Genomic DNA, 20,576 nt, shown 5'->3' with positions numbered 1-20,576 from the left:
AGACAAGTTTGTGTGTTTAAATTCGGGAAATATATATTTTGAAAATTCTTTTAAAATTATATTACAAAATAAAAATTGTGGCTTCTAAAGAAAAATCGAACCGGCTTTTTTTTGGGACAAATTTGTTTCGTTTTATTCCATTTAAAGTTTGTTTTGAAATCAATATTTGTTTTTTATGTGGTAGGTTTTTCTCTTCAAACTTTATCTGTGGTAATGATATTGAATTTGATTTACTTAATTAAGATAACTATTTTATCCAGGGACAATTCAGCTAATTAAAAGTATTCCGAAAAGGTTAAAGATTTTCTACCCTTCCTAGGGGATAATCATATGGAATCTTGTTCCAAAAATTTAATAAAAGAATGGAATAATCTATGTCTAATTTACTTAATTCAATAAAAATTATTTAATCTCAAGATTCATTGAACTTTATATTAATTCAATCACTCGATCATTAACATATCATATTCTTTCTTTTGTTTTCTTTTTCCTTCTCAATAATTAATGGGAAGAGACTATTCATAACTAATAGTCAATATTCATGTGCACTGCACCTCGTTCTAATATATAAAGTTAGTTATTTATTTAATACAAAGAAACAAATTTATAAAACATGGATATATATATATATATATATAACAAGAATGAGAATAAAGAAAATCCAATTCAAATGAAAAACTATAGAATTAAAATTAAAATTCTATTATATTATCACATCAAATCAAACTATTTTGGAATTGAAATAAAAGATAGATGTATTACCATTGATTTTATTTACTAAGATTTGAAATGAGAATCATTTTAATTAAAGAGAGATTTATCAGTTAACTGATTATGATAAAAAAAATATTAAAAGTTCAAATTCCTATCCGCATTGTTGTTAAACTCGATTGGACACATTTTTTAAAGGGATCTAATTATCTTGCCTCAAGGATCATCAAACCTTGATAAAGAGCGACTTTAAGACAATAACAGTTATTGGAGGTTCTATATACATACATATGCATATGTAAATCTATAATTACTATATATTTAGCACAGACCACTCTTTACCCAGACTTGCAGATCCAATGCCTTTAAAAGAATAGCAACATGATAAAAAGGCTGCTCTCAACAACCAAGGAACTTCAGTAGTTTGACAATCAAAAAGAGCTATATAAATGAGCAGGAATTAGTTCATCCAAAAATGATTCATTTCTAAAAGTGAACAAAGTATCTGAAGTGGAGAAAGGTGAAAGAAAGAAGAGAGCGTTGCTGACATGTACTCTGAACCTGTGAAAATGTTAGCCAGATATACAATCTGGGAAAAGTTTTGAAAAGCTAATTCCAAAACAAAACTGGTCATTCAGATTTCATTATATTCAAGCAAAAGAAAAGAGAAAAAAAAGAGCACCTAAACATTCTATAACCCAGAAGTTCTGTCCTACATGACTTTCTCATTCTTGAGCCTCGCTTAGCAACTGCACAAGCTCGCTCTTCCTTATCTTCGAGAACCGTTTCAAACCGCGTGATTTGGCAATTGCCCTCAGTTCAGCTAGCTTCAACGAGTTCAAGTCCTCGTGCTTTTCAAAATTTTCATTGTCTTTAACATCGTCATCAAATGTATCATTGACATCTGAAGACACAGTTAATAAATTAACCAGTTCAGGCTCCATCTCATCAGGTTCATGCTCTAGCTCATATGATTCAGGCTCTGGCTCCAACTCAAACTCTGGGTCTGGGTCTGGCCCTGGCCCTGTCTCCCTTTGCGGTTGCAGCTCTTTCCACGACTCTCGTTTTGACTCTTCCCGTGCCCAAACCTTCGACTTCATCTCAGAACCTGTCTCGATTCCATTGAATTTCAACCCCCTTGAATTCACACCAGCAGTGGACTCAACAATACTGTCCTCCCCAGGGTAAATTGGTTGGTATTTCACCCGAGGCACGGGGGATTTACGTTGAAAATTTGATATGGGTCTACTGAAAGAAGATCTGGTTGGTTCTTGTGTCTTCTCTCTCAGGTTTGCACTTAAGCCAAAAATGCTTGTGCCTTTGCCTTCATCGTATGGATCATTCTCTTTAACTTGGTTGAAACTGAAATCCTTGCCCCCACTGCTGCTGCTACCACTGCTTCTCTTTCCTTGCTCAACCGAATGCTTTCTCAATAGCTTAAGAAGAGAATCCACAGTTTCACTCCCTTTCGTGTGCCCTTGTGCTTCCATTTTCTTTTCTTCTTTCATTGCAGCTCGCTCCCGTAGCTGAGCTTGAACCTCCCTGAAAAGTTCAACAATTTCTTTCTCCCTTGGGCCTGGGGTGGCAGTGGCTTGGGATTTAGGGGTACTACTAGAAAGGGAGAGTAATGGTCCATTCTTAGATGATAATAAATCGGATTCTTCAAGATTTTCAAGGCCATCTCTCTCCTCATTTTGCCTATTTCTGCCTCTAGAAAAGCCATGCCTATTCTGCTTAGAGAAATCTGGGTTTCTCCTGTGACCGCCCGAGGTTGCATTGCACGTAAAAGAAGCCCCCAATGAAGTACAGTTTAGGGTTGGGAATTTGACCTGTGCATTAATTCTATGTTCAACATATAAAGAGCGAGAAGAGACTGGGGCCGCTCGTCCTGAAACTCCAGAGCATGGTACGCATCTGCCATCTGACAGTCCAAAACCTATATCAAAACAATATTCCATATTTATAAAAAATAATCAAATTTCCAGCTTGAGTAGTAACAATATAAGGCAAACTAGAGCAGACTTCACAGGGGCAGAGTATCCAAGTCCAAAAAAAAAGTCATTCCACTAATATACTGAAATGTCTTAATCACTGCAAAAACAGAGCAGATTTATGCTCAAGCCTCTCTTTACTTAATCACTCTTTTTTTAATCTTCAATGTGAATTTGGGTGTAAATTTTGAGAAAAAACAAATAATGGCCTAATTTTTATGATAAATTGAAACCAGTCTGCAACAACCGTCTACAGGAAAAATAGCAGTTAAGCAATCATAAAGAGGATAACAGTTGTTGCCATCCATCAGCTATGACAAACAAGCTTCTATTGAACAAAATATCAAGAAAACCAATAATGAAGAATTAGCTCAGCTACAGAAAAATGACAGCCTCACTGCTGTTATCTTCATTGCACGACCAATTTATAACTGCAATCAGAAACCTGTGCATGAAAATGAATGGACAAAAACATGGGGAAGCAACAATTACGACCAGTTGCTGTAGGAAAAGGGTGTTGAGACAACAACTTAATGGTCACAGGCTATAACTAACTTTCATGATTCAGGCGTATATAAACCGCCTTATGTTTCTACAACCAGATCGTGCGATTGCAAACCATGCTGTCTGCTAACGTTTGAACATCAATAATGCATCAATAGCAGTCAGCAAGAAAGAAACATTATCATCTTTAAGGGCGACTAGAATGTAGTTGCCAATCACTTCCTGCTATAGAGGGGACTGGGGGAGATATGTTAACAAGATTATGGAAACAGTGCATCAACGTAATGCAAGGTGAAGCCATAATAAAGACCAAAAATTGAAACAGGTCATATAATGGTGATATGGGAAAACAATATAGATTTCAAAACTGTCAAACTCAATGTCAAAACTCACAGTCATAGCGACCAGAAAAGATGCAAAAAAAAGCTAAGATTAAGAGAGAAAGAAGAGTCAGGTCTGCTACAAGATATTGAATTAGTAATGTGAAACAAAATAATTTGAAGAAAACTGAGGGAACCTTCCTCCACAAACTGAGGAGGGAAACACATCTATCTACTTCAATTAGGAGAGCCGAGAACTTCGAGCAGAAACCAGCCAATGGGACAAGTAATCCGACAAAGTATGGGATTTTCAAGCAAGCAATAAGTGGTATTAAGCAATATAAAACTGAACTTGGAAAGTGAAAATGGAGAGAAACAGGGCAACGTGGGCAACAGAAAACGTCAAAAAAAATTCAAATGCAAAGCTTTAACTTCTCCATTACCATAATCAACCAAGCAGGAAAGGAAACAAAAAGAGAACATATACAAAAGCAAGAGGCGTGAAAGACTATTACCCAATGTGCTAACCCGTCCCACGACCCAGAAAAAGAACTAGGCAAATTGAAGTTGAAATTTCAATTCACCAAGCTGCAAATGTTCGATGCTCAAATAGACTGAATTAGCAGAAGAAAGCCCACGAAACTCGAAGGCAATTCGAGACACCCAAGAAATGCAAAGACGCTAGTACTTAATTCCACAGCTTTCAAGCAAAGAAAACACGGTAATAGAGAGAAACCAAGAAAGATTTTTAAGAAATATAAAGAACAGATACCTGTAACGTTGTTAGGAAGTAGATATGTGGCTTGAGACATTGCTGGGTTCATGGAGGTAGAAGGGAAGGTTTTAGTGAGGCAAAGAAAGGTTTTGGTGTCGCATTTCTATGAGGATTTTTCGTCTTTCCGCTTCGTTCTTCGCCCTGATGGCGCTGATAATAAAAGGGAGAGATTGATTTGGTTTCTGTAATGGCGAGGCGTAGCTTCCTCGGCTGAAGCCAATGTATTTGGGCCACCGTAATTGGGCTTCTCCGACAGTATCTTCCTGGGCCAAGACCAAGATGGGCCCATCTACAAAATATAAACAGATTTTTATTTACTTATTTACTAAAGCACCATCATTTCGATTTGGTTTGATTTTAAACCCTAATTTGTTCAAAGTTTATTACTTTTTTCAACTCTCTATTCTTGTACTTTTGTTCCCATCTCAATATTATCTGTACTTGATCATGTCATATCTTTTCATTTCAATTATTGAAATACTAACTCTAAAACAAAATTAATAAAGTATTAATCACTAATTTGCTAATTGTGTTTTAATAATTATTGATGGCCATAATTGTCAATAGTATCAAAATAATTTTTTTTTTAAAGTTGAATAATATGGAATGATAATTTAAACCTGTGATATTTCATTATCAATTTTGTGAGTGGTTTTCATTTTTGATTTTGTGGTTTGATAGCGGTAATTTTAATCTGTTAGTTCATTTTGGATTTCTGTTTTTCCTAAATTAAGATATTACAAATGGTATTGATTTGTTCCTTGTTTGAACTTTTCGTACCATTCTTCCTTTATGTGATATTTATGTAATTAGCTCTTTTTTCATTTTGTATCCATTTCCTTTTTTTTTTTTTTAAGATAAAGAGATGGATAATATTGAAATAAACATTAGTTAATTTTACAAACAGAGTGATTTAACGAGTGTTAACATCAACATTATGGTGCTCCAAAGCTTCTAAACTCTCTCTCATAAATACATACGTCTATAGTTGAATTTCCTATGCGACACCTAATGTAAATTCCACTACAATCTATATCGGATTAGATGGTCCAACTTACTACCACAAAAATGAAATAGAGCCTATGGTAAAAAATAAATATAATTTAATGAAATGAATTAAATAATTTATGAAAATTCCATATAAGAGAGAAATATTTACCTCTTCTTTACATTTACCACTCTTCGAACTTTCTACATCTTGAGACGACGAAGTTTGTGTCATGTCGTAACTATCTTCAACATCATTCTTGGTATAATATTAAAGGATCAAATTAGAAAAATATCTTTAGTAATTCACACAAAATATGTAGATATAGTCATAACGAAAACAAGTGATTTCTTATAAAATGTAATTAAAACAATAGATGATCACAACTGACACCGCTCCAGCAAAATTGATAAAACAGTAAAGCATTTAAAACCTAAATAAATTGACTTAAGAGTATATTGAGTTTAAAACATTTGTACTTACTATGATTCTTTCCGAAGATTTTGAGGATGATAACTATTCCTTGAGGTTCTTTGTTGCCTTTCTTGTCTACTTTGCTTTTTCCAAACAATATAACATTTGTAATACAATCATTCATTAACAAAATTTATGTTGTACAAACATAATATATTATATTAATTATATAATATTGTAAAATAATAATTATACAAACTTTATATCATATATATTAATTAATTAATAATATTTTAAATTGAACTACATATTTAGTAGGTAATACTATTATTTTACTGAATATATTATTGAACACACATTGATCAATTTTTAAATTGAAATTAAATTTTCGAATCTATGGTATTTGAAAACACTAAATATGAAATATAACATGATTTTGATTGAATTTATTATTTTCAGATTTCCATTTCTAAAATGGACAGTTTATTATTTTTAAAAAAATAATTGTTTTTATATTTATCTAGGTTAATGGTCAAGTATTTAACAGTGGAGGGTACAAAATAGAACTTCACCCCAAACTTAACTGTTTCAACCAACAACGTGGGGTAGAAATTTGAAATTTCACCTGTTTGGTGGAAGATAAAAGTGGGCAAATTGGGAAAGAAATGTTTTATGTTGAAATGGATGAGAACCACATCTTTGGAAACCGCCACTTCATCAATGGTTATGAATAAATGAATGAAAAATAATCCGAAAAAGAATCCTAAATTTGGGAGCACACGCACAACCAACGGCTAAGGTGGTTTCCGAAACTCGCAGCCTCTTCTCGTGTAGATGATTGAAGAAAGTTTCGTTTCGATCGAATCAAATCTTAATTTCCAATCTGCCTCTTCTTTTTTTTTTTTTTGTTCTTCATCACAATCGTTGGTTCTGATCGGTTCTAGCTAGCGACCCATCTCTCCGGCCGCCGTGATTCGGTGTTGAAACGGAAAATTAAAAGAATGGTGGCCGAGAGAAATGGGTGGAAGGTTTACGACGAGATGAATATCATGGATGCTGATCGTGATTGGAACCACATTATGAACAAGGATGAGCTCCATCAACACGAAGATCAAGAAGATCCGGTGAGACTCGAGAAATTTTTTTAAAATTCTAGGGTTTTTGTTTTGATGCTAATTACAAATTGATTTGATTTGGTTTGTTGTGAAGGCACAGGAAAAAACAGAAGGAGATGAAGATTTGGAGGCGATGGAAAAGAAGATGAGAAAGAAGAGGAAGAAGAAGGCGTTGTTAGAATTTCGTTGCAGAGTGGAAGATGCAATAATAGGGAATTATCTTCTAGGGAAACCCAAGAGAAACGTTTCTTCGAAAGAAGCAGCGAAAGCAAGAGACGAGCTGAAGGAAATAAGTCTATGGGGAGTGCCATTGTTACCCAGCAAGGGCCACGAGGGGACCGACATCCTACTCCTGAAATTCTTGAAAGCCAAACACTACAAAGTCCACGACGCATTCGAGATGCTGAGGAAGACTCTGAAATGGCGAAAGGAGTTCAAAACAGATGGGATTCTTGAGGAGAAGTTGGGGGGCTGCGATCTTCACAATTTGGTTGGTTTTTTGGATGGGAAGGACAGGGAGGGGCATCCCCTCTGGTTTCACGCTAATGGGGTTCTCAGGGACAAAGAAATGTACCAAAAAACGTTTGGTGCCGAAGATCAGAAGTGCGATGAGGAGTTGTTCTTGAGGTGGATTGTTCAGAATATGGAGAAGGGGATAAAACAGCTCAGCTTTTCCAAAGGAGGGGTCGACTCTATTGTTCAGATTACTGATTTGAAGAACTCCTCTGGACCAGCCATGAAGGAGTTTCGTTGTGTTAGCAAGAAAGCCCTCTTGATCTTACAAGACAACTATCCCGAACTCGTCTATAAAAATGTGAGCATTCTGAACTTCACATTTTTCTCATCCTACAATTCTTGCCCACACTACACTTCCACTGAATAGGAGCTCTTAGGATGATGGTCACGTAAATTTTTCATATCATTTGATAAGATCATGCCTATATATGCGTACGAGACTTTTTTAGATGAAACCGAAAGAAAAGTCATATCATACCAGTGTAGAATTATAGAAATGTCTCAAGATTGTAGATTTGAATCATTGTCTTAAAATGTGTGTGGATATATACTGTGCAGATAATCATAAATGCTCCATTTTGGTACTACGCACGCCACATACTTCGGTCGAAGATTATCACTCCCAAAACCAAGGCCAAGTTCGTGTTTGCCAATCCGTCAAAAGTGACAAAGACCCTTGTCAAGTGAGGCACAGTGAATAATGTTCAACAATTTTATTCACTTAGAATTCTGTTTCTTTTCCTTCAAGTACTAATTAGATTTGATCTCTTAATTATGTGTTGTGTTTTTGTTTGAACCCCAACAAGGTTTATAGCCCCAGAACAGTTGCCAGTAAGATATGGAGGGCTGAAGAGAGAAGACGATGACGACTTCTCACCGGAGGATAAAGCATTGGAGCTCACAATAAGAGGGAACACGGCAGCGACGATCGAGTTTCCGGTTGCAGAAGTAAGTGAAAGTTAACAGAGTTTGAACACAGTCGTAAACGTATTAGCTTAGGTAGATTGTGAATGATATAGAGTTGCTGTTTTGAAGGGTGGAGTGACGATGGTGTGGGACGTGACGGTGGTGGGGTGGGACGTGGTGTACAAGGAAGAGTTCGTGCCAGAAGATGAAGGTTTGTACAGAATAGAGTTGCAGAACCAGAAGAAAGTGGGAGAGAGCGTAAGGAATAGTTTCTACATCAGCGAGCCTGGTAAGATCGTCATCACCATCGAGAACCCAACTTTCAACCACAAGAAGACCGTCTTCTACAGATCCAAAACCAAACCCACTGTACCCATGTACATCTTGTTCAACAAATAGAAATTAAAACCCACATCATCATCATCCATTTCTTAATTTTTGTTTCACTTCTTTTGATCCCATATGTTATATTTTGTAATTAAGCCAGGTACGTTAAATATATTCTTTTGATCACATGGATTCGAAAAGAAAGGAAAGGCCTCGTCTTTTATTATTATTCTTATTCTTATTATCATTATCATTATTGGGAAGCTTTTAAAACCTTAAATTGAAATGAACCCAAAAGCCAAAACCGGCCTTCCCGTAGTTGAGTTCTTTACATGACTCCTCTTTGTCCCGCCGACCTGAACTCACGTGGTGGCACCAAATATCCGTCATCCCTGTTGTTGTATTTCAGCCTCTGGGCCTCCTCTGTGGAGATTCTGTAGGCGCTGGCTATCACCTGAACAGGGAGTGCTCTCAGCGCCGAGTTGCGCCCGGCGAGCGGGGTGACGCTGGCTTGGTCGTTGGTCTTGAATGCCACCCACTCCAGCCCTTCCTCTGCGGCCTTCTTCACCACCACGAAGTTCTGTGGCACCACCAGAATCTGCCGTGGCCGCACCTCGCCGTCGAATATGGTTTGGCCTCTGTCGTCTACTACCTGTATGAAGCCTCTCCCTCCCGTCACGAAGATTATGCTGTGCGCGTTCTGGTTCCAGTGTGGCATGTACATTGCGTTCTGCAGGACACCACCAGACCCCAATTTTTTCAAAACTTTCCATCCAATGTTATATTATATCATGTTGAATTCAATTGAGTACTTACTCTGTAGAGAACACCATACTCGGCGCTGAGCTGGAGCCAGCGGAGGACCGGGAAGCGGAGGCTGTTTGTGGTGCTGAGACGGCCAGCTCCGGCGGTGTAGATGTCGGCGCGTGAAGCATCGCCGATGTTCTCGGCCAGCCTCAAAGAACAGATGGTTTCGTCCAAGCCATTGTCTGAGTATCGGCCGGGGCGTTGGTACTCACGCTCAGCCTCCCGCTCTTCTTCTCCTTCTTGATCTTGCTGCTCTCCTCCACGTGACCTTGGCGGCCTGATCACACGCAGCGGTCCTTCCACCTTAATAATGTTCCGCCTCTGGTCGTCTTCCCCGCGCAGCTTCCTTGCTGTCTCCACCTTTATGTCCAGAATTTGTGCTAGAGTCCTGTCGTCGAAGGCGTGGAAGATGTTGTGCTTGTTGCCGTGTTCACCGCGTCCTCGTTCCTCCGGGTTCGATCTCGGCCTCTGGAATTCCTCCTCTGGATTCCCAGCCAGGTAGAATTCCTGAGCAGGGCATGCATAGGACATGCATTGCATTAGCTATTATTCGCAAAACACTATGGTCTAAACTGAATATCGTAGTGTGATAGGAGGATTGTGAGAGTTACCCTTGGATGTGAGTCAAGTTGGTTGGCGTTGTTACTGACATCAAGAAGAACAGTGGCAACAAGTCTCTCATTGCCATCGTTGAAGGTCCAATGAGTGGCTCCGGCAGGCACCGCGAAGAGTTCGCGGGCGCGTACGTGGCGAATCTTCTGGTGTTGGTCTGGGAACTCCGATTGCTGAGACTCTTGATAAGTTTCAGGGCAGCCCGGAATCACAACGCCCTTGATACCTCTACCTGCTCCCCATCCCACAGCATCATCAGATATCACATTTATTAACAAAACCAAAAAAATGAAGTCTTTATTAAATTGAGGTGTAGTTAATTACCTCTTTCAATATAGATAAGGCGAGGGACATTGGTGTATTGAGGCAAGAGGAGGCCATTGGGCTCAATGATGTATCTCTGGACAGCCACGCCAGCGCACTGCAGCTGCTCGTGGTTGGGGTCCCAGCTCTCGATCACGCCGCCTTCAGCCTGAACACGGTGGGAGGGCTCGATGGGTTCGAGCCGGTCCAAGCGGCACTTGTGGTACCGCTGCTGGCCGTACTGCTGGCTAATGTCAGCGAGGCAGCCGGCTGCGAAGAGGAGGAGAAGAGAGAGCAAAAGTGAGTTCTTCATGGCTAAGAAGAAAGAATGGGAATGGTATTGTGTTGTGGGTGAAGTGGAGAGTGGGGATGGTTAGGATTTTATAGGAAGAAATGGTAGTGAAGGAGGGACACGTTGTGGGGATTGAGATGATGGGGAAGAAAGATTGAGCCATTCTTCAAATTGCATGGCTGCCAATACCTTATTTTTGCACACATCATTTTGGTGTGGCTTTAGGTTTCTGAAAAAATTGTAGGGCAATTTCTGATGTTTTTTTGTCGTCAAATGTTGGGTGTGTCGTTTCTGATGTTTGCATTGTTTGTGTTTTGTGGTTTGTGTTGTGTTTGTTCTCTCCAGCCAGGGAAATGGCCACTTGTAATACAAATATACTCAATATATTCAAAACTTAATTTTATGTTTCCACCTCCACCTCCACCTCCAAGCTTGGATTGTCTGTTATCACAATATTCATCACTGTGTGACATGTATTCTATGTTAGTGATTTTTCTTTTTTATATTTTATAGACTCTTTTGTGAAAGTATAGAAAAATGTCACTTTCACATTTCACTTTTCATGCCGATGTCGAACCTATAAACAACATATCCATAGAAATTTAAAGCCTGTTTGGTAACATTCTCATTTCCTGTATCTTATTCTCATTTATCAATTTGTAGGAAACATACCTGTTTGGTAATCCATTTCATTTCTCGTTTCTAAAGTTTGAGAGATGTTTCCAAGGAAGAGGGCTAAATTTTGGAAACCACAAAAATTAGTTTCGTTTTTGCTGTTTAACTTGTTGTGTAGCTTTGTTGGTGAACGTGTGCGCCTTTTCCTCAAGGTGGTTTGAATCTTACAACTAGCCGATTTTAAATTCTTTCCAGAAATCGGAAATAAAAAGGTTTAGCAAACGTATTCTTGTTTTTAGTTCTAAAAAAATTAGACAAGAAATGAGAGAAAAAAAAACATGGGCCCTTGATATATAACTACCTCAAATTAATCATATTTACCAAATTTTTATATAATTTAATCTTTTTAATTTTATCGGATTGAGTTCTTATACCTATATTCTGATTTGGTTTTTTTTAATAACCAATAGATCCAGTTTGGATTCATATATTTGTTTAGAGAGAGAAATTAAACATCTACTGCAACAAATAATTTTAAAGGTTAAATTTCATGTCATTCTTGAACTATTAACTATATTTAATCTGCTTTAAAATTTACATGATATGTCATAATTTGGTAGCCTGTAGGTTGGATTGGGAGGTTGGTTATGTAAATTAATTAAGAACCAAAAGTAATGTATAATTGTACTAAAAAAAAGTTTTATGTAAAATTTAACCTAAAAATATATATTTTCAAATGTAATTTTGCGTTACCTCTTATATATTTGGAAAAAATATATTTTTGGTCTCTCAAATTTGAGTTAGGTGTCTAATTAGTCATTGAAGTTTCAAACGCTGCACTTTTAGTTTCTCAAATTTGATAAATAAATTTAAATGGTCCCTAAACTCATTTGACCGCTAATTGACTAACGGAAATATGACGTGGTAATTGTTAGTCCAAATAAATTTGTTGACTTGGCTAATTATATATATGTATATATATATTTTTTAGAAATGACTTGGCTAATTATATTGATTTTATATTATTTTTTATGATTAGACATATTAATTTTATATTTTCTTTTTTATGACTAGACATATGAGGTGGCCATCTTCTTCTACTTTCTTCCTCCTTTTTCTTCTCCCCCGGCCAAACTCTTCTTTCTTCTTCTTTGTTTCTTCACCGGCCAAACTCGTCGGCGCCTCCCCTCGACACTTTCGCTGTCGTTCGCCCAAGATGTTTGCAATCTGAAACGAATGCCCCGTCGTTTGCCCATTCGTTTTAGAACTACCACAAAACCATTCGTTTCAGATCTACACAAGGGACCCTTCGTTTTTCAGATCTACCACAAAGTTTCAGATCTACAAAGCTACCATGAAGCTTTCATTTTTTCAGATCTACGGATCTACAGTGAAGCTTTCATTTTTCAGATCTACCATAAAGGGAGAGCTCCCTTACGTCTCAGATCTGGAACGGGGGAGCTTCTCCTTAATGGGTAGATCTGAAACGAAAGTCGAACGTTCTTGGGCGGTGAGCGGCAATGAAGGCGTCGAGGGAAGGCAAACAGTTGCGGTGGTGAAGAGTCACCGTTGCCGGCTCCGACGAGTTTGGTCGGAGGGGGGAAGAAGGAAGGAAGAAGAAAGAAAAGAAAGAAAAAGAAAAAGAAGGAGATGACCACTCCAATCACAAAATATTAATAAAAATTAATATAACGGGTCAAATCAACAAATTTTAACTGCCACGTCATATTCCTCCGTCAACTAGCTGTCAAAGGAGTTTAGGGACTACTTATATCCCTTTATCAAAATTGAGGGACTGACCAAATAGACACCTAGTTCAAAACAAGTCTCAGACAGATCGTGGAATGTCTATGGCTCGTTTAGTAGGGTTCACTTTTCCTCTTTCTCGTTTTCAATTTTTTCTCGTTTTCAATTTTTTTTTCTATCTTTAAATAGACTTGTATAGTTGACATTGGTCTATCATCTCTGTTGACATTAGTCAATGATAAGTATCATCTCTTAAATCATAAGAGATTATTACAATCTAAACATTACAATTATTTATGTTTCTTATTTTTATAAAGATTTTAAAATTTGTATAGAAATTTTGATGACAAAAAAAAACAAAAAACCATCTTCATTGTTCCAACATAAATAAATATCTTGTTTTACCATTATTGAACAATAAATAAATATCTTGTTTTATCATTATTGAATCAATATAAATCTATGTATATTGGGCCATGTAATTTTACTTTGTAAATAAATAACATTACTAAATAGACCCTACCCTATTAAATCTAAGTTGAAACAAAAAAAAAGTATTAAACTAATATGCATAATTTAAAGTTTAGGAATATAGTACTAACCATTTAAACTATTTGATAAACTATAACCAATACTATTTAGTTTTTTAAGAATCAATGTGATTGTTAGCAATTTTCACTAAAGAAATGACTAAAATTTAAAATTGTTTTAAAAGTAAAAAAGATGTTAAATCTTTTCAAAACATGAGACTTTAATAATATATTTATAATATATATTAGTAAGTAATTAGTTAACGACAAACTAATAAATACCAAAAATTAACCGATTAAAATATATATCTCTTTGAAAATATTAGGTCTCGGGTCTCCTGGATTGAGCGGTGGTTTTGATTTTTGTGAGAACTATTTGAACCTTTTCCCGTTTGCGCACTAAAAGAGCCCATCATTAACCATTATTTAGACATCAGACTTTTTAGTCATAAGAATAAGAATTTAAAAAGTAACTATTTTAAATTTTTAAAAAAGTAACTATTATTATTATTATTATTATTATTATTATTATTTTATTATGCCTGTCCTGACTATTAAGTTTTAGTGTATCACACATTTATATGGCACGTGAGAGTGACTCCCATTCACGTGAATATGTTTATGTTTAGATCCTGTCTTAGAAATGATGCATTTGTTTCTTGCAGTGCACAGAATAGTTACGGGCGCGGGCGCTTAGTTATGAAACGAGGAGACAAGAAGTAAAGGGGCGGCCACATTTGTTTTATTGGTTGCATATATTATTACATATTGTATTACGGCGCTTTATGGAGATAACATTATTTTAAGACTCTTGATTTCACCCGCAACCCCAAAAGATAAACAAACACAGAGCTAGCTAGCCAAACGCGGCCTTATTATTTTTCTCTACTCACCAGCACCAAAACCATTTGGAGCTGCAGATTTTAAAGCCCCTTCGTGTTGTGTTCATTTGCGGCTTCCGGAGAAGGGAGGGAGGAGAAAGCTCTGTTGCCTCCTGGCCTGCTTCAGGTCCTGCGCCTCTCTTGGTGAGATTTGGAACGCCTGCTCCAGCACTTGCTGGGGCAGCCCTCTGAACACCGACGTGTACCCGACCACCGGGCTCTTTCGCGGCTGGTTCGACGTCTTGAACGTGATCCACTCCGCCCCCTTCGGCCCCGCCCTAGCCATGGTCGAGTAGAACTGAGGGATCACAAACATGTTTCCTCTCGACACTCTCTCGTTGAACACTTGTTTCCCCTTGTCATCTGCTATTTGGACCTCCACCTCTCCCTCCACCACGTACACCAACCTGTGGTCTGTCATCGACCAATGCAGGTTGTATCCTGCATTCTGCAGTAGTATACCAGAAGGAATCTTTAAACCTTAAATCCTAAACCTTAAACTAAAAGAAAGCAGTAGAATATAACTATAACTATTACCGGGAAAAGGTGGGCTTTCTCGGCACTGATGCCCAAGAACCTGAGGATAGGGAGCTTGTGTTCGTTGACAATGTTAACTCTACCGGCCTCCCTGGAGTAGAGATCAGACTCTTTGTGAGTGTTCATGTCGTACCTGATTTTGCGGGTGCAGACGGTTTCTTCCACCCCATTTCTGCTGCTGAGTTCTTCCTCCTGCTCATCGGGTCTCAAAAACGACATTTCTTCGTTGCACTTCACGATCAGTCCCTCCCTGCTGCTTCCTTGCTGCATTTTCCTCACCAGATCACGAGGAACCTGGAAAGCCTCCGCCAGCAGCTCAGCGTCGAACCCATTGAAGATGTTCACCAGATACTCCGATCCTCTCCCTTCCTGCCTTCCCTCCCTTGAAGCTCCACCCGCCATGTAAAATGACTGATCCAACACAACCCGTGCGGATATTCAGATTAAAACAAACACAAAACAAACAGAAACAGAAACACAGATCTCCTGCTCTGATTTAAATTAAATACCCTTATTTGGTGGTCGAGCTGGTTGGCCTCGTTGTTGAGGTCCATGAAGGCGACGACGATGAGGTCTTTGTTGCCGTCGTTGTGGAGCCACTCGACGGTACCGGCCGACACGGCGACAATGTGTCCACGGCGGACTCTGTGAACCTTCTGGTGCTGGTCTCTGACCCCGCGGACTGCACGGCCTCTGCGCTTTGCTGGTGTCGTTGAAAATTCCCCTGATTCTGCCTCGTAGATCTCTGGACACCCTGGGTAGTTCAGCCCCACAACCCCTTCACCTGCAATCTCTCATGGTTTAATTAATAATTTTTTTTTTTGTTAATTAGTAGGCAGAGAGATCAAATGCAAAAAGAAAAGAGAGAATTTTAGAAGAACGAACCTTGCTCGACGTAAAAGAGCATGGGGGAGCTATGGAATTTGGGCAAAGAGAGTGAGTTGGGCCTGATGATGATCCTGACGGCACCAACTCCAGCGCACTGAAACTCTTCCTCAGACTCGTCCCACAGCTCAACGACGCCTCCCTCCGACTCGAGCCGGTGCGAGGGCGGCCTGGCGCTGAGCCGATCCAGCCGGCACTGCTGAGCTTCTTCCCTCAGCTGATGCCGCCAGCTCTCAGACGCTTGCCCGCTCACCAGAAACGAACCACATAGAAGAGAAGAGAGCACAATTATGGCCGCTGCAAATTTGGTACCCATTGTTATTCACTAACAAGGAAAACGAGAGAAGATGTGTGAGTGAGGTGATGGTATTGGAAACGGGGGGCCTTCATATATATACACCCCATTTGGGCTCAATCTCTCGACATTCAATCTGGGACGTGGAGATCTGCATGCGATCTTTGTAACACTACACCCACCATTTGTCTTTCTTTTGTCTTTTTATTTTCCCATCACAATTCTGCTGCTGATTTCTGATCCACCCACCACCTGTATGCTCTGCCCTTCTTCTTCTTCTTTGCCAAAGTTGCATGCTAATTGCAAGTATCTGTGTCCTAGTGTAATCATTCTTTTTTCTTTCTTTAACATTTAATATTCTATGGTCTAGAGGGTTTGTTTGTCATATTAATTCGTTCTACCAAGTTTACTCCACTCACAAAACTTTTTGTGCTATTGTATTTAATACTTTTCTAAACTTTTCCTATCATTTGAGCTTTTAAAGCTATTTAATAAGCCCTTAAATTTACGGATAACTATTTTTTACTTTTTATTGTTTAAGTATTGGGCGGGTCAATTTGTGTGCATCTCGACTAGTCTCACTTTATATTGAATTAATTTTTAGGATAACTATTTTTTACTTTTTATTGTTTAAGTATTGGGCGAGCCAATTTGTGTGCATCTCGACTAGTCTCACTTTATATTGAATTAATTTTTAGGTAGACGAATCATCATAGAGATTGAATCAATTTCTTCTAAATCTTTTTGATTTACTATTTAATTTGTTTTTAATTTTTCATTTTTAAAAATTGTGCTTATTTATTCATTATTTTATTTTTCATATTTCACTTTTCATTAAAAAAAAACCATTTGAATTCTTATCTAAAATTAAATAAAAAACTAAAACAAATGAGGTTTGAAAAACTACTTTTTCTTTTTTAGTAATTTATAAAAAAAAATTACTTTTTCTTTTATTTTCAAAATTGGCGTAAATTTTGAAAACAATTAAAAACCTACCTAACAAAATAGAGAAACAAATAAGTAATGATGTTTGTTATTATTATTATTTTTTTCAAGGTACAGAGGGTAAAAATTTTAATATACTTATATGTGCGTATAAAGAATCGATATATAAAATAAAGTACAATTTTGCCATAGAATGAAGACTATAATTAGAAGATCATTAATGCTCCACTATCTTTGCCAAAACGAGCATAGTTCAGTGGTAATTGGCATATGACTCTAGTTGTGAGTTCGAATCCCTTCCCCAACATGTTGTACTAAAAAAAATACTCCACTATCTTTAATCCATTTAACTTAGAGCTAAAAGGAGAAAAACAAAATCCTTGTAGTCAAGCTTTGTTATTAGTTGAATTTTATGTTTGAGCTACCTACGATAATATTTGGTCGGTAGAGGTAAAAATAGGCGAGAGCTCTAGTAGGTAATTTAGGTAACTTTCTCACTTCTAATTTTAGAAATAAATTTCAATAAATAATGTATTGTATTATATAAATCAATTATTAATTTCATTAACATGTTTAAATTAGTTTCAAATTTGTTGAATAATTAATTACCCTTTATTTTTAAATTCTAATTACAAAAAGAAATTGTAAGTAAATAATATATTGTGATATTTTTGGACGATAAATGAAGAATTGAAATTAATAACTGTTGATGCGTGGATTTCGGTCCTCCGGTTCACCTCCTCGCACCTACCAAACTTGTTGATCCGGGACTAGTACCTGCAAAACCAGATGAGCTAAACCGGTGCGACTCTAGTCACACGGGCTCCGATGCTTAAGTTAGCAGGAGAATAATGTGAAATGTAGCCAATTTTAGCTGTCCTTACCTCTAAGGCTGGATCGCTACTTATAGTCATCAGGTTGTTCCAGAACATTCCATAGGTAGCTAATCCTAATTTCGTTGGCGGGCCTGGGCGAAACCGTGGATTGAAGACGAAGGACCGCTGGAGGGCCGTGGGCCGAGCCCCGGGTCGGGACCGAGCCCATCGCGGCCCAGTGGCTTCCTCCCGATCTTCACCTGTACCTCGACTTTCGGTTTCCATTGCATAACAGTTGCCCCCTACTCTCAATATGATGCTTTCGATCTCATTGGGAGTATAGCTTTTGCAGTGATCTATCTTGTCATATGGGCCCGAGTCGAATGAATTGTCGAATCATTGCGGGGCTCATGGCACCCTTGTCGCAGTGAGTGGTCTTATCTTCACGGGACACAAGAAAGTGAAAGTGTATGTCAATTTTCCTTTTCCTTGCTAGACCCGATGCAGCCTGTCATGCAACTGTCACATCTACAGTAGACCCATGCTTTGAGATCTCGAGGTGTTGGGTGCCGAGCCGAGATGTCACAAGAGTGTTGGGTACCGAGCCGAGCACCCTTTGGCCTGCTGGGTAAAGACCTCTAGACTGAGAACTGTGCTATGAGTTGAGGGCTATTTAAACCCCTCCATCCTTATCAATTCTTGTCAACCTCCCAACAAGGTATTCATTTCTCTTCCCTATTCTTTGTCGTATTTTCTTTTTATATGGCCGACCTTGATTTCGAGTGGTCTACCTCGGATGATGGGTCATCATCGCATCCTTCATCAGAGTCCCAGTCTTGACGTCCATTTTGGATGGATAACTCCACTCTTACGGCGAAGGACCTGCGCCGCCTGCGTTCGAAATACCGTATCCCGGATTCGGTTAGCCTTCGTCTTCCGAATCTGGGAGAGAGTATTGACGGTTCTTATCCCGGTGAAGTAGTATTTTATGCTGCGATGTTCCAATTTGGAGTTCGCCTACCATTGCCTCTTTTCCTTCAAAACTTTTTAGCTTTTAATCAAATAGCTCCTTCCCAAATCATTCCGAACGGGTGGTCTACTTTGATTAGCTGCTTTATTTTGTGGTCGCACCTCGGGGGCGAGCAGCCTCTGACCGCCGCGAATTTTATGTCGCTTTATTATCTCAAACACAGCCCGAGGATAACTTTCATTTTTATGTTAGTTCTCGGAATCAAATTCTGGTTATGGGTCCCTCCTCAGTGAAGCATTGGAAGAATGAATGGTTCTTTGTTGGCGGTGACTGGCTGGCCCGTGATGAGAGAGGGTTGTATTTTCCTATCCCGACCGAGTGTAGGGAGTTAGGTAAGTAGCTTCCGAGCTCCGCCGGGACTTTCGCAAACGTCAATTCTGATATTCCTTTTTGTTGGCAGTTTCCCGCAACTGTGAGCTCACCGCCGAGGCAACCACTTTCTATCACACCGTTATCCAGCTACCGGATATCGAGCGTTGGGGCCCAGATTTGGTTACGGAGCAAAACCTAGTGGATTTTGGCTTGACCCTTCCGCGTAACCCTCTAGGTCCTTGTCGAAATCCTCTCTTCACTTTGCATGAACGTCGCTTTTTACCTTTATCTTTGTTTGTAGACATGTCGAGACGGAGTGCTTCCTTGTATGAAAGAGAGCGTCGCCGGAATACCCGGGGTTTGGGGGCCGGTTCCAGTCGGGCTTCGGATATTGAGGTAACTGATTTGACCGAGGAGGGACTCCCTTCACAACACACTCGATCTTCCATGCCTCCAACAGCCCCGAGGCGCTCTGCCCGCCTTCATGAGACAGCTACCCCGTCCTCCCCACGAGGTCACCCAGGAAGCTCCTCTCAAGTCCCAATCTTCCCTTTCTCTGGCCCATATAATTCTGATGCTGACGGGGCAGCTTACCTGGAAAGAGCGTTTAGTCTCTGGCAAGGCCTCGACGACTCATCAAGTGGGTCAGACTTTGGTCTGTCTAATCCTCAGCACAGCATCAGCACCTGCCTTATCGATCTCCACCAGGTGAGTGCTTGGTAACCTCCAGTATTTGTCATAGCATTCTCCCCTAACGTCAAATCTTAACCTTGGCAGACTTTCAACCGTCTGGTGGCATTCTCGAGTCGAGTTGCTGACGAAATTAACCACCTCCGCTGCCACTATGCCCCTCGGGAGGAGCTGGAACAGGTCATTTCTTCCTTCAACCAGGCCACCAGCCTTCTGGAGGGTACCCAACGGGAGTTGGAAGCAGAGAAGAGAAAATCTCGAGACGAGCTAGCTAACCTGCAGAGGAGACTTGACGAGGCCAACGCTCGACTTTCTAATTCTGAGTTCTTGGCCAGGGAATTCAAGAAAACTCAGGAGTATGTTGACTTGCAAAACTCTGTCATGGAGTGCGGTGTTTCCTGGTCTCTCCGTCAGGTTTCTACTCAACACCCTGACATTGACTTTTCCTTCCTCCCGGAGCGTTTTAGGGCCGAGCGTGACGCTCCTGACGACATGGATGACGACGACGACGAGTAATAGGGTAGCTTGAGCGAGTAGTTCTTACGGTTGACTTTTATGTGCTTTGTCACTATGTTGCTTGTATTCTTTTCTTTGGAATCATCAATTAACTCTCTTACCAGTCACTTACTGGCTTACAACTCTAACCCTGATGAAGTTTTGTTGCTTTCTTTTCGTAGGTTTTTAACTCGTTGGTCATAGCCAATGGTTTTACAC

The 20,576-nt window shown here is 39.1% G+C and overlaps 4 protein-coding genes across 6 annotated transcripts; 1 reads left to right on the top strand and 3 right to left on the bottom strand.

Annotated features, from left to right (window-relative positions):
- Positions 1-1,171: 1,171 nt before the first annotated feature.
- On the bottom strand, positions 1,172-4,490 carry LOC111022735 (rho-N domain-containing protein 1, chloroplastic). 2 transcript variants are annotated; one of them, XM_022299966.2, is made up of 2 exons: positions 4,299-4,490; positions 1,172-2,647 (listed from the first exon to the last, which is right to left on the bottom strand). In XM_022299966.2, exons 1-2 carry the CDS (start codon positions 4,348-4,350, stop codon positions 1,437-1,439), a joined length of 1,263 nt encoding a protein of 420 aa, XP_022155658.1. In that variant the 5' UTR covers positions 4,351-4,490; the 3' UTR covers positions 1,172-1,436. The 2 variants fall into 2 exon arrangements, with proteins under 2 accessions (XP_022155658.1, XP_022155659.1); XM_022299967.2 differs by having other exon boundaries at positions 1,172-2,632.
- Positions 4,491-6,451: 1,961 nt separating this feature from the next.
- Positions 6,452-8,796, top strand: LOC111022681 (patellin-6). Of its 2 annotated transcripts, none has more exons than XM_022299889.2 (5): positions 6,452-6,827; positions 6,919-7,632; positions 7,893-8,017; positions 8,141-8,282; positions 8,370-8,796. In XM_022299889.2, exons 1-5 carry the CDS (start codon positions 6,705-6,707, stop codon positions 8,637-8,639), a joined length of 1,374 nt encoding a protein of 457 aa, XP_022155581.1. In that variant the 5' UTR covers positions 6,452-6,704; the 3' UTR covers positions 8,640-8,796. The 2 variants fall into 2 exon arrangements, with proteins under 2 accessions (XP_022155581.1, XP_022155579.1); XM_022299887.2 differs by having other exon boundaries at positions 6,913-7,632.
- Positions 8,760-10,602, bottom strand: LOC111022680 (11S globulin seed storage protein Jug r 4-like). The gene is made up of 4 exons (XM_022299886.2): positions 10,311-10,602; positions 9,986-10,218; positions 9,384-9,881; positions 8,760-9,297 (listed from the first exon to the last, which is right to left on the bottom strand). The coding sequence occupies exons 1-4, from the start codon at positions 10,600-10,602 to the stop codon at positions 8,896-8,898; spliced, it is 1,425 nt and encodes a 474-aa protein (XP_022155578.1). The 3' UTR covers positions 8,760-8,895.
- Positions 10,603-14,187: 3,585 nt separating this feature from the next.
- LOC111022729 (11S globulin seed storage protein 2-like) lies at positions 14,188-16,150 on the bottom strand. The gene is made up of 4 exons (XM_022299957.2): positions 15,776-16,150; positions 15,400-15,674; positions 14,891-15,301; positions 14,188-14,801 (listed from the first exon to the last, which is right to left on the bottom strand). Exons 1-4 carry the CDS (start codon positions 16,089-16,091, stop codon positions 14,418-14,420), a joined length of 1,386 nt encoding a protein of 461 aa, XP_022155649.1. The 5' UTR covers positions 16,092-16,150; the 3' UTR covers positions 14,188-14,417.
- Between the last annotated feature and the right edge of the window lie 4,426 nt (positions 16,151-20,576).

Source organism: Momordica charantia, assembly GCF_013281855.1.
Source record: "Momordica charantia cultivar OHB3-1 chromosome 6 unlocalized genomic scaffold, Mcharantia_2.0 BLBB01000006.1, whole genome shotgun sequence".
NCBI classification, from domain to species: Eukaryota; Viridiplantae; Streptophyta; class Magnoliopsida; order Cucurbitales; family Cucurbitaceae; genus Momordica; species Momordica charantia.
Note: the sequence above shows the minus strand (reverse complement) of the source record. Positions and strands in the feature narration are given on the sequence as shown.